The 22,322-nt window shown below is 33.5% G+C and overlaps 1 protein-coding gene across 2 annotated transcripts in view; it reads left to right on the forward strand.

Moving 5' to 3' along the window:
- LOC105471064 (solute carrier organic anion transporter family member 6A1) overlaps positions 1-21,735 on the forward strand; it is a 139,716-nt gene extending 117,981 nt beyond the window's left edge. Inside the window, exons 11-14 of one of the 2 annotated variants that reach the window (XM_011723402.3) lie at positions 3,825-3,889; positions 6,074-6,211; positions 20,213-20,368; positions 21,555-21,735. In XM_011723402.3, the coding sequence (XP_011721704.2) occupies positions 3,825-3,889; positions 6,074-6,211; positions 20,213-20,346 (337 nt within the window). In that variant the 3' untranslated portion in view covers positions 20,347-20,368; positions 21,555-21,735. The remainder of the gene's footprint in view (positions 1-3,824; positions 3,890-6,073; positions 6,212-20,212; positions 20,369-21,554) is intronic. The other variant, XM_011723401.3, reaches the window with a different exon arrangement.
- The last annotated feature ends 587 nt before the right edge of the window (positions 21,736-22,322 follow it).

Raw genomic sequence — 22,322 nt, forward strand, 5'->3', positions numbered from 1 at the left:
TCCTTCAAATTTAGTGTTTTCTCAGGTTTTTGTTATCTATTATCTATATGGCATTACATTGTATACTACATATATGGTATTGTATGTAATATGATATAGATAACCTTACAGAAATAAATTTACCTATTTGCAGATAAACAGAGGATAGTAATATAAGCAAGGAAATTCCTCCAGTGTGCCTTCTTTACATTGTTTTGCTTTCCAAAGCATGTAACGATATTACAAATTCAACAAAGTTTAATCTTTAAAAGTTCAATAAAAGTCAAAGCTAACCACATTAATTATTAAATTATTGTCAAATAAGTGATAATTAAAGCCACGGAAATGGGATAGCATTCAATGATTTGCAACAGGTCAATACTCATATAGAGGACAACTAGAAAGGCGGGTTAAATAATAAAAGTCAAAGAGGCAAAGGACTAAAAGGATCAAAATTCCAGAGAGAACAGAAGCTTGCAGAGGTGAACTGGGCATCTAAAACTGCCCCTGAGGTACTTGACAAATTCTTGGTGCACGCCAGATGCTTGCAATCTGCACTAGGCCCAGGTTGGGGGTCACAAGTGGAAGACAAGCAAACTGGCAGAATTGTCAGTGATCACATGGGGCTAAGAATGACAAAATAATTTTTCTTCTTGAGAAATTTGCTGAAATCTGAAGAAGAGAAGGGCTTCAGTATAAACAGAAAAGAATCATGATTTATCTGAATCTTTCTATCAAGTGGCTCATTAAGAAAACTGGTTCTTCAACGTTTTCCCTTCTGTCTTCATTATTTTAACATATTTATGTCTCCTTAATTGTGGTAGTCACTGTGGATTCAAACAAGAGAGTGGAGGAGCACTAAGGAAAAAAGTGGAATAAAAGAGGAACACAAATGATCAGGTCTCTGCTCCTCTGATGGATGTTAGATGTAACAAGGTAGACAGAAAAAAAAAAAATGTAGTTTTACTAATAAATATTTAATCGTAATATTAAAATATACTCCAAACAAAATGTGGAAAAACACAATGAGAAAATTACATGATAGTCTAACTTATTCTGGGGATTCAGGGAGGGTGTTCCTGAAGAAATTGCATTGGAATCAAACCCTGAAGGATGGAAGATCAGTATTTCACACAGTGGGAACAACAGATGCAAAAAGTCTGGAGGGAGAAGTAGCTTTGTAAGTGTTTCGTATCATAGCAAGGAGGGTGATGGGGGCAAAAGTTGAGAGGTGGCTTGAAATAATACTGATTAGATCAGGCTGACCATTTTAAATTTTCTTTGCAATTCTAGATTTAATTCTTAGAACAATGGGAAGCCACTGAAGGATCCTAATGTGAGGCATTAGAATAATCAGAATTTCATTTTAAAAAATCATTTTCCGCCGGGCGTGGTGGCTCAAGCCTGTAATCCTAGCACTTTGGGAGGCCGAGACGGGCAGATCACGAGGTCAGGGGATCGAGACCATCCTGGCTAATACCGTGAAACCCCGTCTCTACTAAAAAATACAAAAAACTAGCCGGGCGAGGTGGCGGGCGCCTGTAGTCCCAGCTACTCGGGAGGCTGAGGCAGGAGAATGGCGTGAACCCGGGAGGCGGAGCTTGCAGTGAGCTGAGATCCGGCCACTGCACTCCAGCCTGGGCTACAGAGCGAGACTCCGTCTCAAAAAAAAAAAAAAAAAATCATTTTCGTTCTTGTATGGAGAATGCACAGAAGGGATAAGGGTGGTTATTGGGAGAAAAATTGTTTCATTTATTTCATGAAGCTATAGGCTTGAAATTGGGCAGTGGTATTAGAGATTAAAAAAAGAGATATAAAAAAAATTTTAATGGCAATATTGGATCTACTGATGAGGTGTGGTGAATGAGAAAAAAATGATCTTTTTGAAAATGCCTTTTTCCAAAATCTGGGCTTGAGAAGTGCGTAAACACAGGTTCCTTTTTTTTTTTTTTTTTTTGAAACGGGAAGTTCTAGGGGAAGAACAAATTTTGTGCAAGACAGCAACTTACATTTAGAACCGATGTCTTATAAGAAAGATATGGACTAAAAATATAAATTTAGAGGCCATATAAAAGACAGTGAAAGCTTCTTTTTACATGTTGGGAGAGTATTGACAATTTTTTTTTTTGTTTGTTTATTTCATTAAATCCTTAACTATTCTATTATAGATTAGATTTAAAAATCTTAATACTTACTTTTTTGTTAAAGCACAATAGTTTTTCATTAAAACCTTAGTTTTATGTACATATCTCTTAGTTATTTTTGTGCTATTCACTGAACTAATTTTGGAAAATCCTGGAAATTATTAATCTTTTCATCTTGTTTTGTATGTTAGTTAAAAAGGCGCTTGCAATCAAACTGAAGATACATAAATACTGCTTAATGATTATACTTATGAATAATGGTCAGCTATATATGTACTTCAGATAGCTCCAATATTATATGACATAAAAGAAAATTACTTATGCTAAATAAAGGAGAACACTGAATTATAGTTAGGCAACATTTCCACTTTATATCAAAAACTACACTAAAGTGTGATTCGAAAACGTGACTTTTTTTTAAACTCTCTTTAGTGAATCTGCTCATAATGAAAGTGTAAATTAATTTGTATTTAAAAATTTGGTTATCATTTGAGAATTGGTTAGTTTGCTTTTATTTTTCTAGTAGTAAATATATGAGGAAGAAATATATATTTTTACCAGGTTGATATGGGTAGAATTACCTCACTTTTTGCAAAATATTACAAAATACTGTATATATGCTATATTTTTATAAATAGAATCATGTTGGATGAAATATTGGTCGTAATATAGTTTATTGTTCAAGTTCGAAGGCAAATAAACAGTGTTTTTATTTAAAATGTCCATTAATAATATAGTTCCTATTTTTTTAACTTTTTTAAATGTTCAAGGATTATTTTTAATTGTATTTTTATTTATTTTCCAAACTCCTAATATGTACAGTTATACATTTGTTTCTTTTTTAAACAAACGTTTGGTTTGATCAGTAGGAAATACTGAGATCTTCCTTCTTTATATTTGGAAAAGTTATTTTTCATTTATTTTAGCTTTTAAATAGTGAATGTAGTAGTCACAGGTCAAACACGAAAGGCACCCTCAAATTAGAACAATTTGAGTAAGGGTGAATGAAGTGACTACTTAAAATGTAGGTAAGGTGTAAGGATCCCAAGTAATAGTGCATTATCTCTGGTATCCTTCCACTTCAGGCCAGAAGAGAAACAAGGGCTGGGAAGGAAAAAGGAGTCCTGTAGAGAGGACTCCTTCACCCATGGAACACCGTCAGCCTGGGTAACGGCTGGGAAGGAGTCTTTGAGTACAGATCTTGACCTCACTTTCCTCACTCATTCAGAAGTGTCCCAATCAGTAACCAGAAGACAAAAGAGCCCACTGATATAGTCCATTTACCTCAGACTCCCGGGGCAGAGAGCAAGGTAGAAAAATGTGGAGAGTGAATCTCACAGGGGCAAAAGAACTCTAGAATAATGGGTGTACATGACAGAATGAAAACCAGTGAGTATAAAATCTAGTACTAAGTCTTTCCAGCAAAGGAATGGGAGCTGGGGAAGAGGATTTGGGCCATAAAAACCTTCTTTGGGAAGATCGAGGACCTTTGGAATTGGCTGGCCGGGGGCAGGATATGGAGAAATGGGGAGTTGTAGCCCTTTAATAGGCCTGTCAATTGGCTAAAGATTCTTAGTACAACTGATGCACCAGAAAAAAAAAAAAAAAAAAAAAAAAAAAAAGATTAGTCTTGAATCTAGCATACATTATTAGTCCTAACAACAATGATGTACTGATTATATCATTGCTATTTACTTTCAGGATTGTACCTGTCCAACTGCGTTCTCTGGCCTTGGGTATATGCTATGTGGTTTTGAGAATATTTGGTATGGATTTTTGGCAACCTCTTATTACATCAAAATGGTTTTTTTTTTTAATATGTGTATATGTCTACATGTGTATTTAGTATTACAAATAAATAATAGTAAATGACACAAAGCGAGTGAAAGGGGGAACTGCTTTGCAAAATTTCGGAGACAATGTAAAGAGGTAATACCTAATGCAAAGCTCATTCTAATTATCAAATTATCAAATAAAATATGCATATTATATTTGATCAGAAGAGACAACAAATTTGATTTGAAATATAGTAATTATCTCATATGAGTGGCTTGGTAGGCTCATACAAAACATTTGTAATACTTTACATTGCTTATGTGCTTCAGAAGTCACTAACCTAGACTAACATTTTTAAATGTTTTCATCCCCAAAGACACTGAATCTAATGTTTTCAAAGATTTATTTGTTTCTAAGAACAAATAAATGTTGGAGGGTAATGTACTATTTTCTTTGATTTTCTTAAATAGCAAAAACTAGATTTCACATGCACGTTATGACCATTTTAGAGCCCCTGATTTACTAAGTTCATGGATTAAAGACTGAATGGCATACAATCAAAAAATGTAGAAAAATCTAAGTGTGACTCTATTAGGGATCAGAGACATCATTCTATAGCTAGATCTACATGAGTGATTAATATTAGCTTTTTTAGCTGGGAAAAATTAGATAATGTTTTTGTTTTGGACAATGATTAACTAGATAAGAGATTTGTAATGGAAGAGGTAGCGTAGGAAACAGTCCGCACGCAGGAAGTTTACTGCATCGGAAAGGGAGCCAGTGAAGTTGATGTGTTTTTGAATGGGAGAGGGAGAATAAGATGATATTAAATATTATAGACATAAACTGTCTACAGATATTTTAGGGTTTTTCTGCCAGGTAATTTTAAGCAGATGATATATACTATTTGATTTACATTTAAAAGATAACCTTGGCTAGGCATAGTGCTCACATTTGTAATCCCAGCACTTTGGGAGGCTGAGGAGGGAGGATGGCTTGAGGCCAGGAGCTGGAGACCAGCCTCAGCAATATAACAAGGCTCTGTCTCTGAAAAAAAAAATAATAATTTTTAAAAATAAAAAGTAAAAGGTAACTCTGTTGATAGAAGAAAAAATACAGGAGATAAATGTGGAGGAAAAGAAACGGGGGGCTTTTGTTGAAGGCTAACAGTTACATTAAAGTAGATTCTAGGGTTTGTAGTACAAATAGAGAAAACAACATATCCAAAGCATGTTTGGAGTTAATGTTACAAAGACATATGATGGCTTGAAAGAAGATGGTAAAAAATGGAAAAAATGAATAGTAGTCAATTTTTTTTAACCTTGAACAATTGAAAAAAGAGTACTATCACTCACCAAGAAGAGTGAATCTAGATAATGCACATTAGCAAGAATCGAGAGTCATTTAGGCAAGAAGGTCCTGATATTTGCTTAAGAAAGATGATCCACCATCAGAGTTTTTAGTTCTGAGAATCTAGGTCTGGTGTGTTTGGGGGCAACTCCGTGTGTGTGTGTGTGTGTGTGTGTGTGTGTGTGTGTGTGTGAGACTGTTCACTCACTTTTGGCTGAAAGTAACATTGTTGCTGTGAAGATTTTGTCTGAGACTATGTAGAGGTTTCCCTCAGGCAGCACAGCTGGTCCTCTGGATCTGAGGTCATCTGAATCTGGGGCTACTATAAACAGGCCAGTGTATTTGCATTTTCAGTTATTTTTCTCAATGTCTTGGTAAATAACAGATATACATTTGCAAAGTCATTTTTCAGTCGTTGAAAATTTCACAATTAGAGATATTTGAAGACATACTAACTTCACAAAATCAGTATTTGGTATCTCTGTTTTAAGTACTTTCTCCTAAGTTTTTCACATAAAAGTCATTAAAAATATTGAGATGTCATTTAAATAGCAACATGTACAACATTCTAAACAGATGCAAAACTACTAATTGTATCATACCTATAGGGATATTGATTGTTTTTGAAAACTCACATTGTTTCCAGTGCTTAACAATCTTATCTATAAATAAATTATTAGATAATTTTAAGTGATATGTTTTCAATGATGATTCATCATTCATATATATTATGTGTGTGTACATTACATATTTAAGAGAAAATAATTTGGATCCTGACCTACAGTGTTTTCACAAAGAATTTACAATCATTGCATTTTTCATAGGGACTATTCCTGGACCGTCAATCTTTAAAATGTCAGGAGAAAATTCTTGTATTTTCCGGGATGTTAATGAATGTGGACACACAGGACGTTGTTGGATATATAACAAGACAAGAATGGCTTACCTATTGGTAGGAATATGTAAGTGATACTTATTAAAGAAATATAGAGAAATAAAATTATTTTTAAAACTTATGGTTGTTAATACTAATGTAGAATTATAATTATAAACCATGAATTAAATAAGTACTTTTATGAGTAAAGGAGGCTTAGCCTGCACAATAGAGACCACATCTCTACAAATGAAATTTTAAAAAATAAAAAAATAGCCGAGTATGGTGTCACATACTTGCCCCAGCTATTCAGAAGACTGAGGTGGGAGGGGTTGAGGCTACAGTGAGCAGGAGGGGTTGAAGCTACAGTGAGTCATCATTGTGCCAGCCTGCATGACAGAGTGAGACTCTCTCAAAAACAAAAGAAAAAACCAAGCATAAAAAAAGGTTTACCTAGTTATATAGTAAATATTTTAGAAACTGAAATACCATAGAATTTATGTATTTGAGTCAGTGAGTCAAATACATAATAGTTTCCAAATAAAGAATGACAATTAGCAGAATTTTAGTTTGGGAAATAATTTTGCCCATGTACATAAACAAAAAAAATTTCTTGACCTTGTAACCCTTTCTACCTCCGTAGTAAAAGATTGGATAAATCTGAAGAAAATTTTTGCACCATTAGAGAACATCAAGCTACTCTTATTTCAGTTAAATCTATACTTCATATTTTCTCTTTTGTTCAATGATATAACAGTGCCTAGAACACAGTAACCTTTCAGTATTTGTTGAATAAATAAGAGATATAGGGACTCGAGATGCCGTGGTGGTATGAGATGTAACCAAAGTGTTGGGAAAGTCTAGACATGTTTTTATTACTTTGGAAAACTTATCAAATCTTCCTGAATCATAATTTATTCATCTGTTAAATGAGGATATTGTACTGCCTATTTTCTGAAGTCTTAATTGGAGTAAACATTAAATGATTTTATTGTATATTATGTTTTGTGTGATATATACTTTAAAGTGTATATGTTTTGTGGTTTCACTGAGAAGATTCAATAAATAAAAAAAAAAACACATAATGATAGAGTCTAATATTTAAAAGCAACAAATATCTGTTTGATAAAAGTATAGAGCAATGCCTTCTAATTCCGAAGTCAAGTATTCAGCAAGCTTGACCTACATTGAAAACTGAGTAAAATAAAAAAAATAAAAAAAAATCAGAAAGTAAAAATGACACTTGAGAAGTCAAAATTAACTTGCTAGTGGCAATTCAATAAAAATAGGAAATATTCTTAAGGAAGTCTTAAAACTTTGCTGAGACTTTAAATTTTTATTTTAGATATAATTGTAACATGGTTACCTGTTTTCAACACAGTATGTACTTGACAAAGTTGGTGAGCTAGAAGAGATTCCAGTAGGGAGCTGTTGAAAGTTGATACGAATAATGAAAAACATAAACAGTCATAGTCAAACAGAAGAGGCAAAGATAGAAAACTGCAATATTATGCATGTGTGACAATTTAATATAAGCCAGTATGTTTTTAAATGTATTTCATTGGCTATATGACTCGGAATCACTTGGCGCTCTTATTAAAAATATACATTCTGAGGCCCTGGATTGGAATTCCAGGGATTGGAAGACATCAGCAAGACAGAGGAATAGGAGTTTTCAGCACTTCTTCCCTCACAGAAACATTTATTTGACCATCCATGTGTGAAAATACCTTCAGAAGAGCTAGAGAAATCACGTTGAGAGAATACAGCACCTGGATGTAGCGGAGAAATAAGAAAAGACACATTGAAGAGGGTAGAGCAGTATAATTTCACACGACCTGCATCACTCTTCTCCCAAGTCTGGCAGAACAGTGCAGAGAGATACCCTCCATGTGAAGGAATGAACTCTAAGCAAGAACCTGATTTTGCCTTTGACTCAAAGCCTGTCTCAGTAAATACAGCTCTAGGCTGACCTTCTTAACACCAGGCTCTAGGCAGACACCTGTGGAGGAATCTCTAGGCCTGCTGCCACTACAGGCTGAGTCCCACAGCCCTGCACTTCAGGCTGGCATCCACAGACTATGTCCCCAGTCCTGTGTTGCACAAGACTGGAACCCAAAAGCCTTAGTTTCAGGCCAGCATCTGCAGCCCTAGGCACTGGGCTGGGTACTTGCAGCCTGAGGCACCAGGCTGATACTCACAGACCCAACTTCCAGACCAGCCCTTGCAGTTACAGGTTCCAGACCTGTCCCCTGTGATCCCAGGCTCCAGAGTGGTCCCCATAGCCCTAGGTTCCAATGGACGTAGGGTCCAGGCTCACTCCACTAGACCCTGATGCTGTCTGGGCCCCTGCAGACCCATGCTTTAGTACCATCTCTGCAGATGTTGAGGTTGGCCACCACAAACTCAGGGTCCTGGCCTGCTCTCATGGGCTCAGTCAAAAAGTCCATCTCAGTGGACCTTGGCACCAGGCTAGCCAAGGTGAACACAGGATCCAGGCCTATCACAGTGGATCCAGGCTTTAGGCCAGCTCCTATAGACCAATGAATCAGGCCAGCCCATCTGCTGACCCAGGCACTGGGCCAGTCAAGTATGTAAGGACTGGAATAAATGTCTACTTCTTCAAAAGTGCAGATCCAAATGAATGCATGGGCACAAGGATTACAAATAATCAAGAAAACATGATACCACCAAAGGAATGAAATAAAACACCAGTAACTGATTCTAAAGAAATAGAGACTCACCAGGTATGGTATGTATTTGTAATTCTAGCTACTTGAGATGCTTGGCAGGCTGAGGAAGGAGGATCCTTTGAGCCCAGGAATTCAGGGCCAGCCTAGGCAACATAGTCAGATACCATCTCAAGAAAAAAAAAAAAAAAAAAAAAAAAGGAAAAAAGAAAAAGAAAGAAAGAAAAGAAAAACAGGAGAAAAATGGAGACTTATGAACTGCCTGACACGTGATTCAAATTAGTTGTCTTGAAGCTCAGTAAGCTACATGAGTACACAGACAGCTAAACAAAATCAGAAAAATAAGAAAAATAATACACAAAATGAGAATACAATAGAGATACAAGTCACAAAAAAGAAATAGCTAAATAACACAATAGTTGAACTGAAGAATTTTGTAAAGAACTTCAACTGCAGAGTATATCAAGCAGAAGAACCAATGAGCTTGAAGGCAGGGCATTCAAAATTATCCAGTCAGAGGAGTAAAAATAAAGAAGAATATAAAACAGTGGAGAAAGCCTATTAGAATTTTGGAACACCGTGAAGCAAACCAATCTATGCATTATGAGAATCCCAGAAGGAACAGAGAAAGATAAAGGGGTGGAAAGGTTATTTAAAGAAATAAAGATAGAAAGTTTCCCAAATCTGGAGAGAGAAATGAATATCCAGATCCATGAAGCACAAGGAACACCAAATAGTTAAGATGTAAGGAAGTCTTCACTGAGACATTATAATCAAATTCACGAAAGTCAAAGACAAGAGAGAATTTTAAAAGCAGTAAGAGAAAAGCCATTCATCACATATAGGGGAACCTCTATAATACTAGGAGCAGAAATTTTGCAGGCCAAGAGACAGTAGAATGATATATTTAACGTGCTGAAAGAAAGAAACTGCCAGCCAGGAATACTACACCTGAGAAGTCCATCCATCAGAAATAAAGAAAAAAGACTTTTCCAGAACAGTAAAAGCTGAGGGAATTCACCACAGCTATACCTGATTTACAAGAAATGCTAAAGGGAGGATCTTAAGCCATGATGCTTGGGCCTGCTCCCACACTGTGGAGTGTAATTTCATTTTCAATAAATCTCTGCTTTTTTTGCTTAAAAAAAGAGAGAAATGCTAAAGGGAGGTCTTAATGTTGAATTGAAAGGTTGCTAAGTAACCACATGAAAGTATAAAACTCAGTTGTAAAAGTAAATACATGGTCAAATACATAGTCAAATTTAGAATATTACTGTAATGGTGCTGATTAAGTCATTTTTAACTGTATTATACAACTCAAACAACAAAAGTATGAAAAAATAAACTATAGCTACAGTAATATGTTAAGTAAATGTGGGATGAAGAGAAGTTAAAATCTAGAGTTTCCATATGCAATGGAAGTTAAGTGGTTACCTGCATAAAACAAATAGTTATACCTATAAAATATTTCATGTACACCCTATGGTACCCAGAAATTGTAACAAATAAGGAGTACCTGATCAAAATATTAAAAAGTTAAAAAGATTTTTAAAAGCATACCACCACTACAACAAAAATATTCAAACCACAAAGGAAGACAGCAAGGAAAAAAGAATGGAATGTAGGAAAACAAATCAGAAAACAGTCAGAGAGCAATTTAAAAATGGCAATTGTGAGTCCTTAACTATCAATAATTACTTTAAATGTAAATATGTTAAAATCTCTAATCAAACATTACTGACTGACTGAATGTAATGTTACACCTCAAGGAGCAAGGGAAATAAAAGAACAAATTAACACCAAAGTCAGCAGAAGAAAAGAAGTAATAAAAATCAGAGCAAATGTCAATGAAATAGAGATTAGAAAAATAATAGAAAAAAAAAAACAAAATTAAGAGTTGGATTTTTGCTAAAATAAATTAAACTGGCAAGCCCTTAGCTAGACTAAGAAAAACAGAGAAAAGACTCAAATAAATAAAATTATAAATGAACATTGCAAGTTATGCAACAGAAATAAAAAGGATCATGAGACTGTTATGAAAAATTATACATCAAATTGGATGGCCTAGATAATATGAACGAATTCCTATAAACATAAAACTTCACAAAGACATAATCATGAATAAGTAGAAAATCTGACCAGACCAATAATGAACTAGGAGTTGAATTAGCAATCAAAATCAAGAAAAGCCCAGGAGTTGACGACTTCACTGGTGAATTCTGCTAAACATTTAAAGAAGAAATAATACTAACCTTTCTCAAACTTAAAAAAAAAAAAAACAAAACTGAAGAGAAAGGAGCACTCCTAAACTCATTTTATGAGACCAGAATTACCCTGATACCAAAGTTAGATGAAAACATTCCAAAGAAAATAAAATTAAGAGCCAATATCCCTGATGAACACAGATGTTGAAATACTCAAGAAAATACTATCAAACTGAATTCAACAGTACATTTAGAAGGATCATATATTATGATCATGAGGGATTTATCCCTAAGGTGCAAGAATGGCTCAACATACACAAATCAGTTAATGTGATATGCCATAATAAAATAACAGATAAAAATAATATGATAATTTCAATAGCTGAAGGAAAAGTATTTGACAAAACTTAGCATCATTTCGTAATAAAAATCCTTAAAAAATTAGATATAGAGGAATGTATCAACACAATAAAGCAAATATATTAGTTGTTCAGAACTAATATTGTGGTTGTGAAAAGCTGAAAGCTTTCTCTTTATGATCAGGAAAAAGACACAGATGTCTATCAGCTCTATTTACCTTTGCATGAAATCACAAAAGACTTTCAATGGCCAATACAATCTTTGGCAAAATCAACAAAGCTGGAAGTATAACCCTATATAATTTCAACATATACTACAAAGCTATAGTAATCAAAACAGCATGGTCCTGGCATAAAACAGACATAGGCCATTGAAACAGAATAGAGAACAAAGAAATAAGTTGTGCGTTTATAGACAACTGATCTTTAATACATGTGCCAAGAACACACAATGGGACAGTCTTTTCAATAAATGGCACAGGGAAAACAGGATAGCCACATGCAGAAGAATAAAATTGAACTCATGCTATATACAAAAATCAATTCAAAATGAATTAAAGCCTTAAGCATAATATATGTAACTATAAAACTACTAAAAGAAAACATAGTGAAAAGGCAATTTTTTTTATATGAACCCAAAAGCATAGGCAACAAAAGCAAAAATAGACAATAGGATTATATTAAACAAACAAAAAAGCTGCTTTTTTGCACAGCAATGGAAACAATCAACATAGTAAAGAGATAACCTATGGAATAAGATAAATATTTGCAATCCATATATCTAATAAGGATATATAAGGAACTCAGACATCATTAGTAAGTAAAGAAATAACCTGATTAAAAATATGAACAAAGGACCTGAAAGGATATTTCTTAAAGATGACATAAAAATGGCCAACAAATGTTTTTGAATGCTTAAATCACTAATCATCAGGAAAATGAAAGTGAAAATTACAATGAGATATCACTTCACATCTGTTAGAATGTGTATTACCAAAAAAAAAAAAAACCCAAAAAACAAAAAACAAAAAGATAAACATTGGTGAGGATGTGGAAAAAAGGGAACCCTGTACACTGTTGATGGGAATGCAAAATAGTACAGCCATTACTGAAAACAGGTTCTCAAAAAATTAGAAATAGAACTACCACATGATCCAGCAATTTCACTACTGGGTGTATATCCAAAGGTAATGAAATCAATATGTTTAAGAGATATCTGCACTCCCATGTTTATTGAAGCATTACTCACAATAGTCAAGGTATGGAAATAACCTAGATGCTCATTGACAGATAAATAGATAATGGAAATATGAGATACATACCTACAATGGAATACTATTCATCCTTAAAAAGAAAGAAAATTCTGTCTTTTGCAACAATATGGGTGAAACTACAGGACATCATGTTAAGCAAAACAAGCTAGGCATAGAGAAACAAATATAGCATGCTCTCGCTTATACATGGAATCTAAAAAACACCAAACAGAGGCAGAGAATAATAGTTGTTGACAGCGGCTGGTGATGGGAACGGGAAATGAGAGATGTTGGTCAAAGGGTATAAAATTTCAGTTAGACAGAAGTAATAAATTCTTGACATCTATTGTTCAATGTGGTGACTTGGGTTAATGTATTGTATACTTGAAAATTGCCAAGAGAATAGAACTTAAATGTTCTCACCACAAAAAAGTAAGCAAATAATATGATAAATATATTAACTACATTGATTTAATCATTTTACAGTGTATAGTTATCAAAAACTAATGTTTTATACTATAAATATGTACCCTATTTATTTATTTGTCAATTAAACCATTATAAAGCTTAGGGAAAAAAGAATTCCATGGGTTGGTGGTTGGCATGCTTACTCTAAATAAAGTACTCAGGTGATTTCAACCATAGTAAACTGCTGAAGATAGCTCTTAATATGTTAGAGGAGCTGGAGTTGTACTATCCAATATGGAAGACATTTGCCATATGTGGCTATTTAAATTTACATTTACATTAATTGAAATTCAATTCAATTAAAAATTTAGTTCCTTAGTCACAGTAGGCAAATTTTACATCTTTAATGATCACATTTGTCTAGTGGCTACTCTGTTGAATAGTGCAGATGTAGAAGACTGCCTTTATTGCTGAAGGTTCTATGCCTAGCACTACTCTGGAGCATGGGTTATTCAACAGTGATCTGTGAAATCTTAAGCACTAAGAATTAACTCCAGTATATTTGAAATGGAAAATTTGGGACACATATTTGTATGTTCAATGTTTTCCTCCTGGGGAAAAGGCTGTGACATTAATCAGATTCTCAAAATATTAATAAAATTTGTTGCATTAGTTTATGAGTTCTTTTTGTTGGCAAGGAAGTCTATCTGATTTTTCTTTTTTAAATCGAAAGTTTTAATTAGGATGACTCATCCAATGCCTTTACCTCAAATGAAGGATTCCATCAGCTCTAGTTCATTTGCAGTAGAGTAGATAAGCCTTTTGCAAACATTGTTTCTTAGTTTACCATTTTTACCCCTTCACATGGTTTGTCTCTTTGATAGCATTTTTATTGAAATATAATATATACATATATAAGAAAGAGCATATATAAATGTATGGCTCAACACATTTTTTAATAAATTGAACACACCTGTAATTAGCACCCATATCAGGGAACACAATGTATTAGAATTAATAAATGAATTCAGCAAAGTTGCTAAATATATAATCAATGTACCAAATCAATTTTGCTTCCAAATACCAGATGCAACCAAATTAGAATACAATACAATAAATACAATAACACCAAAAAATCAAATACCAATAAAAAATTTATTTAAGTTGTACAAAACGTCTACACTGACAACTACAAAATCAATTTGAGAAAAATTAAATAAAACCTAAATAAATGGAAAAAAGTTAACAGATAAGAACATTAATAAATGCCATTTGTCCTAAAATAATCTACAGTATGTGATCATGAATTAATCCCAAGAGATATTTTTCAAATTGACAAAATAACTAAAATTCATGTGGGAAGTTAAAGGGTAAGAATTGTTATTAGAATATTGAAGTTGAAACAAAATTGAGGAATATGTGCTAACAGATATAAAAACCTATTATAGAGCTATGATAATTAATACAATGTGGTAATGGTGCAAGCATCAACACATTGATTGATGGAACAGAATAGAAAATTCAGAAACAAACCCACATATGCACACTCAACTAATTTAGGATGAAGGGGACACTGCAATGGTTAAACAAACAAAAAATGTTATTGGCCATTTTATTTATGCATATCTAATAAAATGTGTTTTGATCCTTATCTCACATCTTATACAAACATCAGTTCTGGACACACTGCATATCTAAATATGAAAGATAAAACAATAAAGCCTTTTGAGAAAAATTGGAGAATATTTTCATGCCCTTGGAGTAGGAAGAACATAAACAGGACACATGAAGTAGTACCTAGAAAATAAATCAGACTGTAGTAAAATTAATAAATTATTACCAAAAAAAAAAAAGATAAAAGATAACAATGTGGAATACAGGGAACCAAAGTGAAAAAGATTGACCAGAATAAATAAAGCACTCCCCAAAATCAATAAATAAAGGATAACCTTACAAAAAAGTGGATAAAAAGCTTGAAAAAATTCTTCACAAAAGAAGATACCAAATACCCCAAAACAATAGAATGGGCCAGGCGCGGTTGCTCATGCCTGTAATCTCAGCACTTTGGGAGGCCAAAGTGGGCAGATTCCTTGAGGTCATGCATTCGAGACCATCCTGGCTAACATGGTGAAACCCTATCTCTACTAAAAACACAAAAATTAGCTAGGCGTGGTGGCGGGCACCTGTAACCCCAGCTACTCAGGAGGCTGAGACAGGAGGATCACTTGAACCTGGAGGCAGAGGTTGCAGTGAGCCAAGGTCATGCCACTGCACTCTGGCCTGGGTGACAAGCACAAAACTCCATCTCCAAAAAACTACAAACAAACAAACGAACAAAAACAACAATAGAATGGATAATATATTGTGGTAAATTCAACAATGGCATTCTATACAATGATGAAAATGAAAAGCGCTCAACTACATAAAATATGGATGAATCACACAAACATTATGCTGAATGAAAGAAACCAGACACAAATGAGTATGTAGGCACTGTATAATTCCACTTACATAATTTTGGCTTGCTATATAAATATATTCAAGGGCAAACGAAACTAACTTTTATCAGTTAGTGACCTTGAGGAATCATGAGTATGGTTGCTAGGGTGCTAATGATATTTCATTCATGATTCAGGTGATGGTCACACTGTTTGGTTTGTAAAAAATATATTAAGGTGGCTCATGCCTGTAATCCCAGCACTTTGGGAAGCCCAAGGTGGGCAGATAACTTGAGCTCACGAGTTTAAGACCAGCCTGGGCAATATGGCAAAACCGTGTCTGTAAAAAAACATGCAGAAATTAGCTGGAAGTGGTGGCTCATGCCTATAGTCCCAGCTACTCAGAAAGCTGAGGTAAGAGACTCACTTGAGCCTGGGAGGTGGAGGTTGCAGTGAGCTGACATTATGCCCCTGCACTCCAGCCTGGGTAACAGAGTGAGATTGTTTCTATATCTATATCTATCTATCTATATATATCTATATCTATGTCTATATCTATAGGTATATATATCAAACAATACTCTTTTTATTTAAAAAATCTGAGGTATAATTAATGCAATTAACATAGATTTTAGAAGTTCAACTTGATGGCTTTTGATAATTGAATACCCTTGTGGAAACAACACCCAAAACAAAATATGGAAATTTTTTCCATGACCTTTTCTAGTCATTTTCCCTCCTTTTCAGATAGACTCCTTTCAGATTTTTAAAAAATGTTTTAGTTTTATTTGGTCTAGAAATTTACATAAGTAGAAGACTGGACCCTTTTTCGTGTCTATCTTGCTTAATTTTATGCTCTTGGAAGATTCGTTAATGTTCTTTCTACAGCATTAGCTTGTGCTTTATAGAAATTGCTGAGTACTAAGCACTATCTCAATTTGTGAATATGCTATAGTTTATCCTTTCTCTTATTAATTAATACTTGGATTGTTTACAGTGTTTGGTTATTATAAATGAGGCTTCTGTGTACATATTTTTTTGAGACAATGTCTTGCTCTGTCACCCAGGCTGGAGTGCAGTGTCATGGGTCATTGTAACCTCGAACTAATGTGCTCAAGGAATCCTCCCACCTCAGTCTCCAGAGCAGCTAGAATTACAGGTCCATGCCACCATGCCCGGCTAATTTATTTACTTTTAATATAGAGGAAGTCTCACTGTGTTGCCCAGGCTGATCTTGAACCCCTGGCCTCAAGCGATCCTCCTGCCTCGCTTCCCAGTGTTTTAGAAGTACAGGTGCTAGCCACTGTGCCCAGCTCACATTTTTATACAAATGTTTTCATAGTCATATGTTTTTGTTTTTATTGGGTAAAAATCCCCAAAAGTGGAATTGGTGGGTCACAGAAGTTGAAATTCGTTGAAACGTCTCTTATGACCCATCAGATGCTCTGTCTCATGAATTATTCATGTACACCTAGAAATGCATATTTGGCAGTTATTTGGTATTGTTTTTGATAATATCAATTAGCTCACTTTGTATTATTCAGATCATGTTCAGATTGTATCTTTGTATTTGTGTTCTATTACTGACTTGAGGGATGCTAAAATTTTCAATTTGGTTAATACATCCATTTCTATTTTTAATTTTTCCATTTTTTTCTTTAGTTTTTTTGAAGCCCTATTGTTTGGCGCACACACATAGGATTTTTATGTCTGTTTGATGAATTGTTATTTTTATTATTACTTAATGCCCATTTCTCCCCCTCCATTAGTGATATTTTTCTTAAAATCTACCTCGTCTTTAATATTAATATGGTGTGTGTGTGTATGTGTATGTGTACATGTATTCTTCCAGGTTCATCTAAATATGTGCCATTTCTGCAGATCTGCAATATTCTATCTAGTATAGGTACCTGAAGAACATCTTTTTTAGCATTTCTTTTATACAGGAGATGAATTATTTTACCTTTTTGTTTATTGAGACTGTATTTTGGCTATGTTTACTTTTTGAAAGATATTTTTGCTTAATATGGAATCCTGTAACTCTCGGAACTTTAAAGATATTACATCACTTTCTGGTCTCCATTGTTTCTGGTGAGAAGTTAGTTATCATTTGTGATATTGCTTTCCAACTTGTAATATGTCTTTTTATTTGGATTTTATTCAAGATTTTCTCTTTGATTATGTTTGACTCTTGTTAAATTGACTACAATGAGCCTAAGTATGGTTTTCTGTGTATCGCTGCTTTTTTTTCCCCCTCTTTTGTGTATGCTGAGCTCCTTGGATCCATGGGTTGATGTCTTCTACGTTTTTGGAAAGTATTTGGATATCACTATTCAAAATATTTATTTTATCTCATTTTTCCTACTCTCCCCTTCTGGGGCTCCATTTAATATATGTCCGATCACTTGATATTACTTCATGTATCTTGGATGCTCTGTTATCTTTCCTTTTTTATTTCTAGTTATTTTACAAACTTCATTTTGTAGTTTCTAGTTCTATACTGAACATTTCTCATTTCTTCATGCACCCTATCAACCTTTTCCAGTAGATAAATAAACAGAAATATGTTTCACCATAATTATTATTATTTTAAAGTTTCCACCTGTTGATTCCAAGTGCTAGAACCTCTCTGAGTATGTTTTTATTGACTGCTTCCACTTTTAATGGGAAATAGTATTTCCTTGCTTTTTCATATGTTTTGCAACATATGATTGCATTCCAGGCCTTTTGTGTAATAGAATGATACAGACTGAAATAAATATTTACCTTCAGAGAGGGACAATTTCTTTCTGTTATTCTACCTAAGTGGAGGGTAAGTTATTAAATTTCTGACTCAACTGGTGACTAGTTTGCAGCTTTAGTTTGATTTGGTTCCCTACTGGCTTCAAAATTTCGAGGGGTAAGTGATTAGAACTTTGTCTTATAGTAGTGCTTTAGATGTGAACAATGGCAAAATTGTGTAGACCCACCTGTGCTTCACAACTAGGCTACATAACTGAGTGTTCTGACCTTCTTGGCTTTTGATATCCAGCATATATCTTGCTATTTGTTTGAAACCTTTGCTGTCTTCAACTTTGTCGCATCAGCCCTGTTAGACCAAATGAATCTTTGTTCTTCAGCAGCATTTTTTTGCCAGAGTAAAGGTTTGTATCTTAGCCCCTTGCCCCCATCCAATATAGAAAATAACCACAGAGAAAAAAACTGTTGCAAAAGTCGGATCACCTCCAGTTAAGTTCTGCCCTGCCTTGGATATTAATCTATTTCTTTTTCATTTCTTCATCAGCTCTATCAAGTCTTTAAAAGGAAGACTTTAATCTAGCTTTTCCTATCATTTTCAGATAATTTGCCTGCTGCAACAATTCCCTTTTTCTTGGAAGCATTACTGGGTTGTGGTTGTTGTTCAAAATTGCCCAATTTTTCTTCACAAGCTATACACTCAAGAGAATAATTTACAATAATTATTTACTGTGTTATTTACTATGTTACAATTGCTTAATGTTACAACTATGTCAGATATAACTATCATTAAAAAATGGTATTTTTCCCCTTAAAATGTGTAAAATGTTATTGTTTCATTAAAAATGGCATAGAATCATTAATGTTTCCTTTTTATCTTGAAACCATTATGTCAGATAATTGATATTGTGGCTGTAAAATATTTTACACTTAAGGAGGCCAAAACGAGATGATCACTTGAGGCCAGGAGTTCAAGATCAGCCTGGGCAACCTAGCAAGATCCCATTTCTACAAAATAAAAAATTAGCCAGGTGTGGTATCAGCCCCTGTAGTCTCAGCTACTCAGGAGGCTGAGGCCAGAGAATCCCCTGAGCCCAGCAGTTCAGGCTGCAGTAAGCTATGATAGTGGCACCCCTGCCTGAACAATAAAAGGAGGTCTTGTTTCAGGAAAAAGATAAAAAGGCCAAGCGTGGTGGTGGCTCATGTCTGTAATCCCAGCACTTTGGGACTCGAAGACAGGCAGATTCCCTGAGCTCAGGAGTTTGAGAGAGCACCCTGGGCAACATGGCAAAACCCCATCTCTACAAAACCTATAAAAATTAGAAAGGTGTGGTGGCACATGCTGAAGTGGGAGGATTGCTTGAGCCGGGGAGGTCAAGGCTGCTGTAAGCCAAGATCGCACAACTGCACTCCAGTCTGGGTGACAGAGTAAGACCCTGTTTCAAAAGAAAAAAAAAAGAATTAATTAAAAAAAAATTGAAAAAAGTAAATATTGCATCCAATATTCAAGTATGTTTATATAATGCTTGGAATGTTGTAATGTATAAACCTTCTGCAACTTGAAACATGAAAATGATTTAAAAACCTACATAATTAACTTTTCTGTAATATTTGTTGTATTTCAGAAATGATGAATATTTCAAAAAGAGCAAAGCTGCATGAAATGACTTAGCTTTAGTTCCTATTGATAGTTAAGTTTTGAAAGTCAGAATTTACATTTTATGTTTCAGAATTAACACGTTCTATGTGGTAATAGCGCACCTTGCATTTGGGAAGAGGGTTTAAGAAATATGTCTAAGAAATCTAAAATATGTTATAAACATTTAAAAATCTCCTTTAAGTAACAATATAATTTTATGGCATTAATTACATTCTACAGTTTGGGGATTTATACCTTTATAGGTGAAATATATTTAACCTTTCTTTGGTAAATAGCATTTTTGCTTACATTTTTGTTCTAAATACATGGATATATCTGATCATTGCATTTTTTTAATTTAGCTTTTCTCTGCAAACTATGCACTATCATCTTCACTACTACTGCATTTTTTATGTACAAACGTCAGGTAAATGAGAGCACTGACATCCCAAATATAACTGTGAAGAATCCAAAAGTTAAGAAAGAAAGAAACTGACTTGTAACTGGATCATCATCGTGTAAGAATTACACATTGTCAATCAATGAAATATTTTATTAATATTAATAAAATTTAAAATAATAGTAATGTAATTACATGTTTAACAAACAAATGTACTTCATATAATTCTATATATTTTATTATATTTTGAGTGCAAATATAATAATATAGCCTTTGTGTTTAAAATTTTTAAAAATATACAATACAAATTTAATACTTTCAATAAAAGATAATACTTTGATTGAAAGAGATTGAGTGAAAATAGGAAAATACACCTAGGTTAATTTTGACTGAAGTGATATCCCATTAGTTGTTGACTTTTGCTATTTAGAATTAATTAGGTTCCCTTTTTATTCTTAGTACTTTTGATTTGGGCTGTAGATATTTATTTCTCCATTTTTCTAAATAAAAGTATATTTGCCACTTAAGTTCATATGATTATAGTTGAAATTAAAATTGTATTTATTTTCCAAAAAGGACTATTTTAAACCTTTTGAAAATTAACATTTTATTTATCTATGATTTGACATATAGCAGTTTCCTCAGAAAATTTCTTTGGTTAATTGACTAGTTTACAATAAATATTTTCATGCTTCTTTAATCTTAGTAAACATAAAATTCAATATACTTCTACTTAATTTGTTTTTACCTTTTTACATTTGCTTTTTTACCTTCACTTGAATTTTGTTGATAAAGACTAACTGATAATCTGAGTTGAAACCCACTTTTGTGCTTACTTTTACACTTTGTTTTATAATTAATCATAATTATTTAATGTGAAGAAATATTTAAATGTAGAAAATGTGTCAGCTATTTATAGATTTTTTAAGCTAAAATGCATTTGTATAGAGATTTTTAAAATAATTTTTATACATTATTGTACATCAATTGAAATTATATTTTCCAAATATTGTATACAAATCAGATTGTTGTGAAACAAAGTTCTCTACAATGTTTCTTTGTTCTCTTGGGAGAAGTGATAATAGCTGACAAAATTTCTCCTGTTATTAACATTAGTCAGTGTCCCTATGTAGATTCAGGGTCGTGGCTAGCAGAAGAAAATGTGAAGCAGGGAATATTCATATCCTACTCTACTTTTTTATTTCCTGCTATACATTTTATTTCAACATGCATTTTAAAAGTCTATAAACTAGTCTTCATGTAAAACCCTGCTTGATTGCTTGACACTTCTCTGTTTGAACCAGCAGGATGCAGATCGTTTGAGGATCAGAGTGTGAAAATGAGTTTCTCTTTTAAAGATTCTCCAACATTTGTTTCTGTGCCCAACTTTCAGAAGAGGAAAATCACAAATGATGTTGACATAAGTAGCAAAAATGTATTTATGGTGATCTGCATTTTCATAATAAAGTGCCCTATTATGAAACATTTCTGATAAAGTTTTTAATGTATGTAGAATTTTTAGGGGTTACTGGGAGAATTAAAGTTTAATAATTTTAGATTATTTACATCTCTTCTTAATATTCTGCTGTCTAGAAATATCATGTTAAAAATTATACAACTAGGAAATAAAGTAAAATAATAACATTCAAAGCCACTTTGAACATGCTTGTAAGGTATGTTTGTAGGGAGGGGAGGTGTGTATAGATACATATTACCTGTTTATGCTTCTCTTGCTTTCTTTTTTTTCAGAAAATAGATCAGTGAAGGTATAATAAAAATTCTAGGTTAGGAAGTACTGTTAAAACTTTAAATTTAAATGTAGATTTTTGCTGTAACAGGATATGTGTTTCTGTATCACAAACTAATTCATGGAGGATTGATAAACAGGGAAGTAATGTAAATGTAACTCAGAAGTTCTATTGGTTAATTCCAATTTAATACCTCTTTAAATAATCAGGGGAAGGTTTTCACTATTCTAGAGAAGAACTTAGCAATAAATTAAATCTTAAAAAATGCTAAAAATCCCACAGAAGTGCCTTCCTTTGGAGTCAGTTTTGAATGAGGTAATGCCA

The sequence above is a fragment of the Macaca nemestrina genome, chromosome 6, assembly GCF_043159975.1.
Source record: "Macaca nemestrina isolate mMacNem1 chromosome 6, mMacNem.hap1, whole genome shotgun sequence".
Taxonomy (NCBI): domain Eukaryota; kingdom Metazoa; phylum Chordata; class Mammalia; order Primates; family Cercopithecidae; genus Macaca; species Macaca nemestrina.